The 13,930-nt window shown below is 35.8% G+C and overlaps 4 protein-coding genes across 4 annotated transcripts in view; 1 reads left to right on the forward strand and 3 right to left on the reverse strand.

Moving 5' to 3' along the window:
* The window catches only part of LOC103510877, a 30,726-nt gene extending 25,013 nt beyond the window's left edge, over window positions 1-5,713 (forward strand). The window contains exons 32-38 of the mRNA XM_026824817.1: window positions 603-785; window positions 1,153-1,340; window positions 2,760-2,766; window positions 2,959-3,150; window positions 3,518-4,290; window positions 4,639-4,919; window positions 5,401-5,713. Coding sequence (XP_026680618.1) covers window positions 603-785; window positions 1,153-1,340; window positions 2,760-2,766; window positions 2,959-3,150; window positions 3,518-4,290; window positions 4,639-4,919; window positions 5,401-5,600 — 1,824 coding nt within the window. The 3' untranslated portion in view covers window positions 5,601-5,713. The remainder of the gene's footprint in view (window positions 1-602; window positions 786-1,152; window positions 1,341-2,759; window positions 2,767-2,958; window positions 3,151-3,517; window positions 4,291-4,638; window positions 4,920-5,400) is intronic.
* Window positions 5,714-5,840: 127 nt separating this feature from the next.
* LOC103510878 (peroxidase-like protein 3) lies at window positions 5,841-6,691 on the reverse strand. The gene is made up of 3 exons (XM_026824833.1): window positions 6,647-6,691; window positions 6,354-6,539; window positions 5,841-6,089 (listed from the first exon to the last, which is right to left on the reverse strand). The coding sequence occupies exons 1-3, from the start codon at window positions 6,689-6,691 to the stop codon at window positions 5,841-5,843; spliced, it is 480 nt and encodes a 159-aa protein (XP_026680634.1).
* A 136-nt stretch (window positions 6,692-6,827) lies between these two features.
* LOC113468141 (peroxidase-like) lies at window positions 6,828-7,874 on the reverse strand. The gene is made up of 3 exons (XM_026824834.1): window positions 7,671-7,874; window positions 7,286-7,436; window positions 6,828-6,962 (listed from the first exon to the last, which is right to left on the reverse strand). The coding sequence occupies exons 2-3, from the start codon at window positions 7,433-7,435 to the stop codon at window positions 6,828-6,830; spliced, it is 285 nt and encodes a 94-aa protein (XP_026680635.1). The 5' UTR covers window position 7,436; window positions 7,671-7,874.
* Window positions 7,875-10,272: 2,398 nt separating this feature from the next.
* The window catches only part of LOC103510881 (peroxidase-like), a 19,907-nt gene continuing 16,249 nt past the window's right edge, over window positions 10,273-13,930 (reverse strand). The window contains exons 11-12 of the mRNA XM_008475580.3: window positions 11,990-12,095; window positions 10,273-11,611 (exon numbers count right to left, since the gene is read on the reverse strand). Coding sequence (XP_008473802.1) covers window positions 11,494-11,611; window positions 11,990-12,095 — 224 coding nt within the window. The 3' untranslated portion in view covers window positions 10,273-11,493. The remainder of the gene's footprint in view (window positions 11,612-11,989; window positions 12,096-13,930) is intronic.

Consider the following 13,930-nt stretch of genomic DNA (forward strand, 5'->3'; position numbering starts at 1 on the left):
ATCTGGAAGTTGGTGGTTCGAGTCCATATCAAGTCATAAAATTTAGCAGGGAACGACATTTGTGACATAAATGCTTGTCACAAATGGAATCCTAACTGACCTGTTAAATTCTTGTTAGTGTTAGAACGGTGGACTCGGGATCTGAAAGTTGGTGGTTCGAGTCTAACTGGAGTCATAAAATTTAGCCTAGTTGACCGAACGATAGTAAGGTCTATGTTTTAATTCGACAGTTTTGCATTTGGTTTAGATGTTTGAGTGTTTGATCCGCTATAATTCGGGATTGACTGGTCTGATTTTGATGACGTTTGGTATATGAGGTTAAAACTTCATTGCCTTTCGATCCTTGGGTTTGGGGTCTCTACTCTGAGTGCTTAATACTTATTTATACTGCTCGAATAGTACTAAAGAGTGTGTTTAACCCAGCAGTAGGCTACTACCATTATCAATTATTTATTTACTGTCGAATTCTCTAACAATGTTGAGGATAAAATTCCATACCTCGCTTCGGCTGGGATTGAACCCAAGCTCTCCTGATTACCAGGCAAGCGTCTTGACCACTACACCAAGGCAGGAACTAAACAAAATGTGTTTCTAATTTCCAGGTTCGTTCCTACAATCCCCGTACTTCATTTGGCGAACATCAATTCTTCATTTATATCAACGCTCAAGATGCTACTGTGGTGTTCTTGCCTATTGTGCCTGTACATTTGGGAGACATTGATGTTACCGTGACTGCCTCTTCTCTTATAGGCCGGGATACTGTGACCAGGAAATTGCATATCATTGTAAGTCGAGTCTAATTGACTGTATACCTAGTTTATACTGCTGGAAATTTGGAAGTATCATTTGAAGGGAATTGATCAATTCCTATTTGTACATATAAGACCTCGGACTTTTCAGTCTTATTCTGTCAGGATTACATGCATAATTGAAATCGTTCCGTTTAGTCTGCGGTCGATGTATGTAACCTCTCCACCATATTCTATCCCTGTATTTCTCGTTATTCTCCACAGCCATCCAATTCACTCCTCTATCCTCGATATCCTTTCTTATCTTGTCACTGTATCTCATTCTTGGTCTTCCTTGTGGTCTTGATCCTTCTGGTTTGTACTCATATTTCGTTCACGACTAACAAGGTATATTTTCTTCCAGGCGGATGGTTTACCTCAGCATCGTCACCAGTCTATTCTTCTGGATCTGAGTAACAGAGCATACGTGTTCCAATATCTGCACGTCAATGTTACCGAGACCCCGATTATTCCGTACGATGTAGATCGGTACTACGTGTACGGATCTAGCATCAATTCTTCATCTATATCAACGCTCAAGATGCTACTGTGGTATTCTTGCCTATTGTGCCTGTACATTTGGGAGACATTGATGTTACCGTGACTGCCTCTTCGCTTATAGGCCGGGATACTGTGACCAGGAAATTACATATCATTGTAAGTTCTTGCACTGCTAGTTTTTTTTTTTTTTTTTTTTTTTTTAAAAGAGAGATGCGCGAAATAATACTCAAACGTTGCAACATTGCATTTGATGAAAATTTCATTTTGACGAAACCTTGATGAAATTTTCATTAGGTGAAACCTTGATGAAATTTTAATAATACCTATGAATATGTAAATAGAATCATCTCACGTAAAATTTCTCTTAAAAGTCACCCATATTTATTACATACCTAGGTCTGCATTGTAATAAAGTATTGCACGTGTTATGTAAACCTATTTAAAATAAAATTCATATGACTTGGGAAAGTTTACTTTTCATGTTACAAATGAAGAATTTAAATTGAAAAAAAAACTACAAAATATCTTAAATGGATAGTATTTAGCATACAATTGAATTTACTTGGAAAATTTATTGTTGACATGTGTTTGTACAATAATTGAATCATATTAAGAATCTCACTTGCCAGAGAGAAATGCGGTCCGTACTGAAAGCGATTCTCTCCGATAAAAAAATTGAAACCAGATCTGATATATACCTAGTGTAGAAAATTGATTTAAACAAAGGGAAAAAAGTTCCCTGTAGTAAAAAAAAAAAAAATAATAATAATAATAATAATAATAATAATAAGAATAATATAAATAATGAGAATAGTTCTATAGAAAAGGTGAAAATATTGAAAAAATATCTCAAACTTATCTCTTTAAAATAAGTTAACTCTCATTTTGTTTTGTAAAGATATCCTTTTGTTTGGTTATATCTCGTGATCAAATCTTTTGAAATTCATTTAAATTGTATATTTTTCTATGATCAAAATAATTTTATTTGACTAAATTCAGTCCCAAAAACATTTCACGGATTGTGAATGTTGTATGGTTTTGAAATTACTTCAAGATTTTCTTTTTTTGGTAGACTCCAAGTATTTATTTTGGTAGAGTAGTTATTTTTTTATACTTTGCATTCGTTCATGTCCAGAAATCAGTAACTTTTGAACCTAAGTTTTCATTTCTGTTGGCCTGCAAAGTTGAAGCTTTCACAAGGGTAAAGGCGGAATTTTATTGATGGGAGTATTCTGATCCATTATTGTTAATGACTATTCCTATAGGGATTTATTCCGTGTCCTCTCAACCCAGACAACAGTCTTGGTTTAAACTTAATTTAATTTCAACTTATTTAAGCAATCTGATTGATTTTGAACATTGGATTAAAATTTAGCCTCGGATTGTGGTCCCAGCCACAAACCCGACCAATATAATAACTTGTTACATTATACCTAATTACTGAGTAAAGTGATGCATTTTGACATTTAGGTACTGTGTAAGTACCAGTTTCTCTAGTCGATTTTGAAACCAAAAAATGTCAGCATATACCATTTGAAACCACGTGAACATATACCCCCATTCTGGAGATACTTATGTGCTGGGACTTGTGTCCTGATATTCAGGATCCATGGCACAAGTTCTAGCAGTATAAATCAGGCAATTCTAATTTTAATTATTCGATTCTCAGGTAATCACACAAGCAGTCTCCTGGGTCCTGGACCACCAAACTCCAGACGGCAGCTTCTACGAGACCACATGGTTGGTGGACAGGAAAGTCAACAGCTCTCTCAATTGGCCTAACGATGATGTCAAGTTTAGAAACATTTCACTCACGGCGCATGTTCTCATTACGTTGGATACGGTCAAGGATCTGACTGGTGTAAGTATGAGATTCAATTATATCCCCAATAATTCGAATGGACCTTCTCAAAGTTACCAAATCTTCAATCAAGTATTTGAAAACCAATATCTTTTGTTTAATTGTAAAGAAAATTGTACTCTGGAAAAGATCGAATTCAAGTAATAAAATCATGGTTGATTAAAAACTGAAATTGTATCAATAGCTATAAATAAATAAGTACTTGAATAATAAATAATATGATTGCAGATATGATACTCGTAATATTGAAAAGGTTAGTTAACTAGTTGTTCAGGATTCCCAGAATGCCGATTTCAATACTACTCGTAGGAACATTCTATTGTTGCCTTCAGATCTATTATTTAATTCACTTCCTATATGTTTCCAGGGTCTTGGAGCTCGTGTTTCTCTAGCACAAAGCAAAGCAATCAAATGGTTAGAGCGTAATCTTCGTCTGTTGAAAGATTTCGGTGATCCCTACGAAGTGGCCATTGTAGCCTACGCCCTCCGACTGAGTAAGGCTACTATTGCCGAGGCCGCATTTGGTATCCTCACCCAACACGCGAGGAGTGAGGGAGGTCTAACTTACTGGGGTAAAGAGCCTGTCCCCGCGCCGCCTTCGAAAATTGAGAATCAGAAGCCCTTCCTTCTCCCCCGGTTACCGTACAAATACGACGCTATCAACATTGAGACCACAGCGTACGCATTGCTAGTCTATGTGTCCAGACAGGAGCTACTGACCGATCCTATTGTCAAGTGGTTGAACTCGCAGAGATTAACAGACGGAGGTTGGGCGTCTACTCAGGACACTGCCATGGCTATGAAAGCGCTTATAGAATACACAAACAGGCATCGCCTCCGAGATGTCTCCTACCTTACCGTGTCCATAGAAGCCACCGCGCTACCAGGCCAAGTCAAATACCTCCACGTTAAGAACAACAACCTAGCGCAGCTCCAACGCATAGAGATCCCCCAGGCATGGGGTACAGTGAAGGTACAGGCCTCGGGCGCTGGGTATGCCATCCTGCAGATGTCGGTGGATTATAATGTGGACATTGCCAAGTTCCAGACTCAACCTCCTGTACCTGCCTTTGCCCTGAACACGAGAGCTAACTTCCACGGCAGGAATCAGTCTCATATCACCTATCACTCTTGTCAAAGGTAAGGACTCTTATTATTTTATTGTCTCTTTTACTCTTTACCCGATGGAAAAAGCAGGGCAAAATGCGATTACTTTAGTTAGATTTCAATCATTGAACAAATGAAGGAAAAGTCATTGAACAGAATAGAGTGGAGGACTATAAACCAATCTCAGGATTAATAGAATAAGACTAGATTTTGACCTAGCGTTTGGGGTGTGACACCTGTTAATGATTTACCCGGAATAATTTTTCCCTATCCAGATGGATTTTCACACATATTTTAAATTATTTTTTATTGTTCTTTATGTTAGTACTCCCATAGCTGTTATTATTTACCATGTTCACACATTATTCCTCCTGTTTCCAGATGGATTTACCAGAACGAGTCCGCTCGTTCCGGTATGGCAGTGCTTGATGTTGCCATCCCCACGGGTTACATTATTCAACAGCAAAAACTGGACGCTTATATCCGCACCCGAAACGTTCCCAATCTACAGCGCGCCCGGTTCCAAGAACAGAAGGTCCTGTTCTATTTCGACTACCTGGATGATACGGAAACGTGTATTAATTTCACCATAGAGCGGTGGTTCCCAGTGGCTAACATGTCGAGATATTTGCCCATCCGAGTGTACGACTACTACGCCCCTGGTGAGATATTGTTCAAGTTCTTGTTGTTGTTGTTATTTTTTTTTATTATTTTTTTTTTTTTAACCTTGTTTGTTATTAAAATTCTTTTGCATTAGTAAACAACATATTTACACTAGTGTAGTGAGTAGTGGTTAGAGCGATGGACTTCGAATGTAGAGGTTGGCTGGCTGATCAATTCTAAAGTTAATATATTAGCTCTGCGTATTTATCGAGGACGAAATTTGTGGCAAAAGTTCACGTTTAACACAATTTAAATTACTTTTCACATACTTATTTAATATTTCCGGATCTTTCAAATAACGACAACTTGGTAGCAAAGTATTGGGATGCAACTTCGAGCATTTGAAAACAACAACTTTTACATACTTTGATTCAACTTTAGAAATCTTTTTGTATGTATGCCTATATTGCCCATTTACTTTGAGCCACTATCTATTCCTCAATTCACGCTTTCTTAATGCGAATCGTTTTCTTTTCACAGAGAGATTCAACGAAACCATCTTCGACGCTCTACCAACCTATCTGCTCAACATTTGTGAAGTGTGTGGAAGCAGTCAGTGCCCCTACTGTCCTATCTACAACTTGGCGGTAGCCCTCTCCTGTCCCCCTGTGTTCTTTTTGTCTTTTTTTGTACTCAGCGTTGTGTTTGTTCAGAAATTACAAGGTTACAATTTGCTGTGATTTGTGAACAATGTGAATAAAGCCAGTCATGTCTTCCTTGATAGTGATTTGAATTTCAAAAGAGAGATGCGCGAAATAATACTCAAACGTTGCAACATTGCATTTGATGAAAATTTCATTTTGAGGAAACCTTGATGAAATTTTCATTAGGTGAAACCTTTATGAAATTTTAATAATTCCTATGAATATGTAAATAGAATCATCTCACGTAAAATTTCTCTTAAAAGTCACCCATATTTATTACATACCTAGGTCTGCATTGTAATAAATGACCACATAATTATTGTTACCTTCTGTAAACGACCAAGGTTTGCCAAGAACACTGAACCAAAATCTGTCCCCGAATTTCCATCTGTAAAACTGATCAGCTATGACGTAAGTAAAGGTAGGTCCAAACAAACTGTCATGCAAAGGATTCTCCAAGTATCCGCCGACGAATAGGTCAATGTCATCTACATGCTTGTAGCCCAACTTCAACAGATGAATATTCTGAAAATAGAATAGAATATAGGTAGGTACCCTGTTTATACTGCCGGAACGACTTTTGGCTCAGAAAAAACTTGAGAGATAGGTTTGCTAGAGGGGACTGTAAAGGCTCAAAATTGGACAAACCGTTCGAGTCACGACAAAAAAAAAGTCCAGCCTTTCTGTAGAACGAACCTTACTGGTTTAGGATAGAGAGAATTTGACAACATTATTATTTCCTGTTTCTGGAGTAAAAAAGGACTTTTCAGTACTACATATTATACATACCTCTGGCCCAATAACATCACTCAGTTCTTCAAAACTTTTCACCGGTTTGAGGCCAGCATATTTTCTGAACTCGTTGTAACCCGGCATACCGTAGTCTCGCTGTCTCTGAATACCTATTGCGGTCAAATCATCCCCATGTGGGTCATATTGGAATGGGGGGTGGTTGGTTTTGAGTTTATTGTTGATCTGTGAGAAGAAAGCATGGGAAATCAATAAAATTTTGTGGGGAAAAAATGTCATCCGTTCGAATGTCTGTAGGGGTCAAAAGGTCTGTCCAATTCGTCAAAAATTACGATATAAATTAACGTCGTTGTCAATTTAGGCGAGTCAACTTTCATAACTCTAACGTCCTTTCAACTCGTTTTCACCAATTTCCACACAACCAATTTGTTTTAAACATGTGTACCTAACCATTTTTGAGACAGAACCTTTTGTTATAGTAATAATAATAAAATATTACAAATAATTGAAATCTTATCTGTATTTTCTGAACTCGTTGTAACCCGGCATACCGTAGTCTCGCTGTCTTTGAATACCTATAGCTGTCAAATCATCCCCATGTGGGTCATATTGGAATGGGGGGTGGTTGGTTTTGAGTTTATTGTTGATCTGTGAGAAGAAAGCATGGGAAATCAATAAAATTTTGTGGGGAAAAAATGTCATCCGTTCGAATGTCTGTAGGGGTCAAAAGGTTTGTCCAATTCGTCAAAAATTACGATAAATTAACGTCATTGTCAATTTAGGCGAGTCAACTTTCATACCTCTAACCTCCTTTCAACTCGTTTTCACCATTTTCCACACAACCAATTTGTTTTAAACATGTGTACCTATTACCTAACCATTTTTGAGACAGAACCTTTTGTTATAGTAGGTAATAGGTAATAATAAAATATTACAAATAAATCGAATCTTATGTTATCTTGGAAACTCACGTTAAAGTCTTCCCACCAATCCTCGAAAGGCTGGATGAACTGTGTCTGTTGTCCTTCTAGCAAGTGGTCCAAATATCCCTGAACAATACTGGGTCTATGCATCCATGTTACCATGTCAATTTGGGCTGCCTTGCCACTCTTTGCTATCATCCTGGAATGGATTGAATTAATAGATCTACAACAGAGCTAACTTGAAAAGGAACTCTTTATCTTAGTCATAAAATTGATCGGCCGAAAAATGTAGGTAGGTACTACGAGCGAAATTGGAATATTCAAGAGCCCTTTGGGAAAGACTAATGTGCAATACCTACCAATTTACTTGAGGCGAAAAAAAATCATCCCTCAAGAGGATTTAGCTAAAAAAAAAGCGTCCAAATTTCCTTACCACACAACTTTAGGGATAATTCCATGCAAAGTCCTGTACGCTGCTGTCTGGAATTCGTTGAGAGTTCCTGGATTAACGTAATCCTTGTAAGCATCTGTTTTTGCGTTGGTTTTCAGCTCATGTTCAGCTACTACGTCTTTTCCTGTAAAGAAATTCGGATTGTATGGAAGAGGACTTATAAGACGTGAACCCTGCCCCTTGAAAGACGGCAAAAGATGAAGTACATATGCTTTTCTAAGAGATTTAAACTGTGTTCTATCCTTAAGTATCGAAGTCTAAAGCCAGATAAAGGAAAGTAAAAAAAGTAGGGAATCCTTAAATAGGAAGTCCAAGAGTAAATGAACTTTTCAGCCTAAAACCCTGTTCCCACTTGTCGTTCGGAAAAAAATCGTGTCTTGTGCATATGATGGGAACACTCTCATTTTTAAATGACAATTGCATACAGGACAGTTTTTGTCGTTCGGAAAAAAAATCATTCAATTCAATTCAATTTTTATTGTATTGTTAATACACATTATATACAATTTACAAATAATGACACAATTTACAATGACAATGACGAAACTCACGACAACTGGGAACGGGCTTTTATTCTGTCAGGATTAACACGTTATTTTCTATTCTACTTTCAGGCGGATGGTTTACCTCAGCATCGTCACCAGTCTATTCTTCTGGATCTGAGTAACAGGGCATACGTGTTCCAATATCTGCACGTCAATGTTACCGAGACCCCGATTATTCCGTACGATGTAGATCGGTACTACGTGTACGGATCTACTCTTTTGGAAACGTGATGCCAGTTGAGGGTCTTCTTTTTGGTGTTCAAAAGTTACTAAGCCAGTAAGGCTTACCTTTGTATTATATTTGATTTAAGACACTTTTTGGTTTAAATGCATATCTTTAAAATAAGTTAACTCTCATTTTGTTTTGTAAAGATATCCTTTTGTTTGGTTATATCTCGTGATCAAATCTTTTGAAATTCATTTAAATTGTATATTTTTCTATGATCAAAATAATTTTATTTGACTAAATTCAGTCCCAAAAACATTTCACGGATTGTGAATGTTGTATGGTTTTGAAATTACTTCAAGATTTTCTTTTTTTGGTAGACTCCAAGTATTTATTTTGGTAGAGTAGTTATTTTTTTATACTTTGCATTCGTTCATGTCCAGAAATCAGTAACTTTTGAACCTAAGAACTTGTAGGACCATTATTTAGTTTTAAAAAGCGATTTTTTTTTTTCCCCCTGAAAATATGCTCTACATATTAACTGAACCTGAGAGGAACTCATATTTGAAGTGCCATATATGCCGTATTTGTTTAGATTAAAATTATTAGAATTTTGGGCGAAATTAGAAGCTATTGTATCAGAGAATTTTGAGAAAAACTTATGGTCTTTTGGAAACGTGATGCCAGTTGAGGGTTTTCTTTTTGGTGTTCAAAAGTTACTAAGCCAGTAAGGCTTACCTTTGTATTATATTTGATTTAAGACACTTTTTGGTTTAAATGCATATTTTATTCGATGTAACATAATAGACTTAAAGCTAAATTATGCGCCGTCCATTTTATATACTTTGATATATATTATACTCATATAATCTCATAATAAAGCATATCTAGAACATATTGATCGCCAGAAATGGTTTTTAGTTCGTAACGTTATGCGACAGTTAAAGGAGGTTTTTTTTATATATAAAAGGTATTCTTTTTTCCTCCCACTTTTTTGCTGTCGCCATATTACTCTATTCCGTCATGAAATGGAAACTTATGAACTCGAATATTTTTAAGAAAATTATTAAACAATTTTTATTTCCTTACAAAAGGTATATAATAGACAATAATAATAGTTATAATAATCAGCTTTTTACTAGCAAGTATGTTTTGCAACATATTATATAAAAGGTATCCTTTTTTCCTCCCACTTTTTTGCTGTCGACATATTACTCTATTCCGTCATGAAATGGAAACTTATGAACTCGAATATTTTTAAGAAAATTATTAAACAAATTTTATTTCCTTACAAAAGGTATATAATAGACAATAATAATAGTTATAATAATCAGCTTTTTACTAGCAAGTATGTTTTGCAACATATCCTCTCTCCATTGGAATATGGTTATGTTTCATTTATTTTATTATTTTGGTTCCAAGAACCTGTGAATTTATTTTAATACATACTCAATGAACAAATTCGGGCAGCTTTCCATCTCTAAATTTGGACAGATTTCTTTTCATAAGAGCTTTAATGAATCTCGAATAGTTTTCTCTATTTTGACAGATCTCCAATTTTATTTTGTATCATGTTTTCTTAAAAGGTAAAACTAGAATGTATCCGATTTTATTATTTGGATTTTGTAGTAACATTTTTTTTATTTTTTTACCCTTTTTTGATAAGATTTATTTTTCGTAGGTTTGATGTTACTTTGATATCCTGTAAGAATTTGTTTTTATATTAACTTGGCAACATCGTAGAGACTGTAGGTTTTGTGCTGAAGTGTTTCTTTTTAGACTTTACACTCCGGCCACAGTCACTTGAGAGTTTGAACTAACTTGAGTTTATACAACCCCTCCACCGAAGTAGATTTTAGACCTTTGGGGTTGGGTTAACTTGGCAACATCGTAGAGACTGTAGGTTTTGTGCTGAAGTGTTTCTTTTTCACTCCGGCCACAGTCACTTGAGAGTTTGAACTAACTTGAGTTTATACAACCCCTCCACCGAAGTAGATTTTAGACCTTTGGGGTTGGTTCAATGTTTATCAAGCAACTTTAATTCCATTAATTCCTTAGATTCAAGTGTTACTTTGTGTTTTTGAAATCTATTTTTAGTCTCTTACTACAAATTCCCTGCACTTCACACAAATTTAGTCTCACAGTGTGTAGGTACTTTTCTCTATCCTTAGTAGTTTTGTGAATACCTCTTACTAATGAATTATAGTTGTTAAATTAGATGTAATTTTTTACGAAATATTTTTTGTACAAGACATGATTGCAGTCATGATTTCCGAAAATCAAGTCTTTACTTTTTTTTTTAAACTTTGTTTATTTTCTTTATCGGTAAGATTTGTACTCAGATTTGTACTTAAAGTCAAGTACTTTATAGCCTTGAATCAATTTCTTATTTACGTGCCTTAACACTTCCCTGTCCTAAGATAAAATGTGTCATAGTTAGAGAGTTTAGCAAATATGATATACCCAAATATTCTTCCATACAGAGGCGTGCTTATTTGGGGGGTAGTTCTGAAAGAAAATAAAAATATATATATCGAAAAAAAAACACAAAGTTTAATCATTGCTGTTATACGTAAATCGCTTTTATTTATAAACTATCAAATTACATCAACAGTAAAATTTTGCATCGCTTAACTATTGTTCTACACTTTGAAGATTAAAAGAAACTAAAATCTTAGAGAGGCCCATTTCTCCAACAAATTTCAGAGGAAAAATCTCAAAAGAGCCCACAAAAAGGCTCTAAAAATATATTTCAGGGCGTTATTCTACGTAGTTCTCTCAACCCCCTAACTTTATATCTAAGTGCGCCACTGCCATATTTGTTATATACCTGTATATATTTATATAAGTACAAATACTTTTTAAAATATATAATGAACTGAAGAAAAACATACTTAGATAAAAACCTACGTTCTTTGTTATTTTCTTATTGCTTTTCGCCCCCCAAGGAAAAGTGTCAATCCATCCAATCCAAATTTTAGTTTGTGTTCAATATCGAAAAAATTGAAAACTTTGTTATGCATGTTTTCAATTATTTATATCCAACCAAATAGTTAAAATCAATAATGATAATCAAATACCGAATTTACCAGGTTCAGCCAAATAGGGGGGGCCCGACTTTGGGCGCCTTGTCATAGTAAGGGCCCTTGGGATCTGCCCATTTCGAGTAGTCGAACTTTGGCAGCATATGGCAAGGCGTGAGGAGCTGATTTCTGAAAAGTAAAGAATCATTCAGAAATAATTAGCTAAGGATTATGTTTTTTTTTTTTCCAAGAGGTTTCATTAGAGGGGATTGTAGTTACTGAGATCTTATCGTCGCGAAATTGAAGAGTCAAGGAGAGGAAGGGTAGGAGAAAACCAGCCGTTCCGAGAACGAACCTAATCTTGAATTGAATTGATGGAAAATAGAAAGTAAAAAAGCTTTTCCAAGAGGTTTCATTAGAGGGGATTGTAGTTACTGAGATCTTATCGTCCCGAAATTGAAGAGACAAGGAGAGGAAGGGTAGGAGAAAACCAGCCGTTCCGAGAACGAACCTAATCTTGAATTGAATTGATGGAAAATAGAAAGTAAAAAAGACTTATTGTCTTACCCAAGTATTTTGTTGTTGATGTTATTCTTATGAACCCATTCGAAGTTATCACCTGCTTCACAGAATAGCCAACCAGTAGTTGTCTTTAAAATTTCATGGTATTGTTCTGAAATGAAAAACGCATTTGTGAACATCAAATTTCTTATGCCAATCAAGCGTGGCGGGAGGTGCGCGAACGTCAAAATCTCGTAAGATATGATAAGATTTTTTAACGGTACATAATTGTACATCAAAGATATAGGGCATTTTCATCTTTATCAAGCTATGCCCTTTTTACTCTCGTAATGCTGTCACTGGTCACTACTCGATTAAAGCAGCTACTCAATATTCTTCACGGGATTGAGAGCACCTCGAAATCCAAACAACGCAACGAACCGAAAAAACTTGGACCATCGAAAAAAAAACCACAAAGTTTAATCATTGCTGTTATACGTAAATCGCTTTTATTTATAAACTATCAAATTAAATCAACAGTAAAATTTTGCATCGCTTAACTATTGTTCTACACTTTGAAGATTAAAAGAAACTAAAATCTTAGAGAGGCCCATTTCTCCGGGGTCAAAAGTCCCAAAGGATATTTTTGCCGCTAGCGGAAATAGAAGGACGTGAGTAAACTCAGGTAGGTTAGATAGGTCCTTATTCTTACGTGTTGTATAGGGGAGAGGGGACATCCCAGATCATTTGTGGTCATACCCCGCACCATATTGATACAGGTGACCGAATGGTTGTTGTAGAAGTGATCCTTCAGAATTGGGATCGGTAAACAGGTGTCCAAATCTGACACATAGTCCTGGGCGCAACAGTCTAGCTTTTCTGAAATCAAAGTTTTAACATCCAGATCTCAACAGAATCTCAGTGTTCTTCAATATGAGACTGAAGATCAGTTGGTTCCTATCAATCAAACCCTGATGATTTTTCCAGGAGATGAAATCTAATGCCCGTTACACACACGTTCAAGCATACTTGACAGGCGGCCTGTCAAGTATGCTTGAACGTGTGTGGCGGATCACAGGCAACAGGCAGCCTGAAATGCCGCCTGTTGCTCTATGAAAATTCAATCATTCAACCTGCCTGTTATATGCCCACCAGACAGCACAGGCACGATAATAAATGGAAAAACAAACACATAGACAAACATATTCACACCAATTTTCTCACTATTTTCCTCGTTTTGTCTAGACCTAGGTGACCCTTATTAATGCATCGTCTGACATAATAGATACCTAAATTTGCACCCACAATTATTACTTTCTATTGTTGTCTACGACTCTGCTAGTAGAGATACATTTGAAAATTGTGTATTTCACTGTGAAATCATAATGAACTTATCTCGTCTAGATACTTGAATAATTAGTTTAATGAATTCTATAATGTTCCTACTTATCATCCAGATGAATAATCTACAATTCTACAACAAAACAAAGGAAAAGTAAAGTAAACTTACGTATTCAATTGAATAAGTGAATAAATGAGAAAAAAAAAACCCCCATGTAAAATGAAGAAGCCTATGGGTTAACCCTTGGATTTAGCTATGAAGCAATTAGCGTAGTCTAAAATTATTCAAACAGATATTACATATGTACCTACTTGATTTTTTAAGTTCAATTTCTAAATTTGTCCGCGGGCATTAAGCTGCGTCCACACATAGTTGACGGCCGTCGATCGACGAGGTAAATCCATGTTGTCGAAGCAGTATGGACACAGCTCAAAACTTTGAAATAGGGTAATCAAATAATCATCTATTGAAGCTACTTTGCCATCGAGCGACATTGTATGATTCGCTTCTTTGCTGTGATTGATTGTCACCTTGGCTTTTTTGCTGTGATTTAAAGTTACCATGGATTTTTGCTGTGAGTGATTCTAATTCCGCGCATTACATTAAAAAAAAAAAAAAAAAAAAAAAAAAAAAAACCCACTTTTAAAAAATTTATGAGGGAGCAA

The sequence above is a fragment of the Diaphorina citri genome, unplaced genomic scaffold (genome assembly GCF_000475195.1).
Source record: "Diaphorina citri unplaced genomic scaffold, Diaci psyllid genome assembly version 1.1 scaffold653, whole genome shotgun sequence".
Taxonomy (NCBI): Eukaryota; Metazoa; Arthropoda; class Insecta; order Hemiptera; family Psyllidae; genus Diaphorina; species Diaphorina citri.

Excerpts from the sequence above, each read along its gene's own strand:
- LOC103510878 (XM_026824833.1), bottom strand. The coding sequence starts at position 6,691 with ATGAAAGTTGACTCGCCTAAATTGACAACGACGTTAATTTATATC. Across the intron at positions 6,540-6,646 it reads CAACGACGTTAATTTATATC|ATCAACAATAAACTCAAAAC; the intron begins GTAATTTTTGAC and ends TTCTTCTCACAG. Across the intron at positions 6,090-6,353 it reads GTGATGTTATTGGGCCAGAG|AATATTCATCTGTTGAAGTT; the intron begins GTATGTATAATA and ends TTCTATTTTCAG.
- LOC113468141 (XM_026824834.1), bottom strand. The coding sequence starts at position 7,435 with ATGATAGCAAAGAGTGGCAAGGCAGCCCAAATTGACATGGTAACATGG. Across the intron at positions 6,963-7,285 it reads ATTGGTGGGAAGACTTTAAC|ATCAACAATAAACTCAAAAC; the intron begins GTGAGTTTCCAA and ends TTCTTCTCACAG.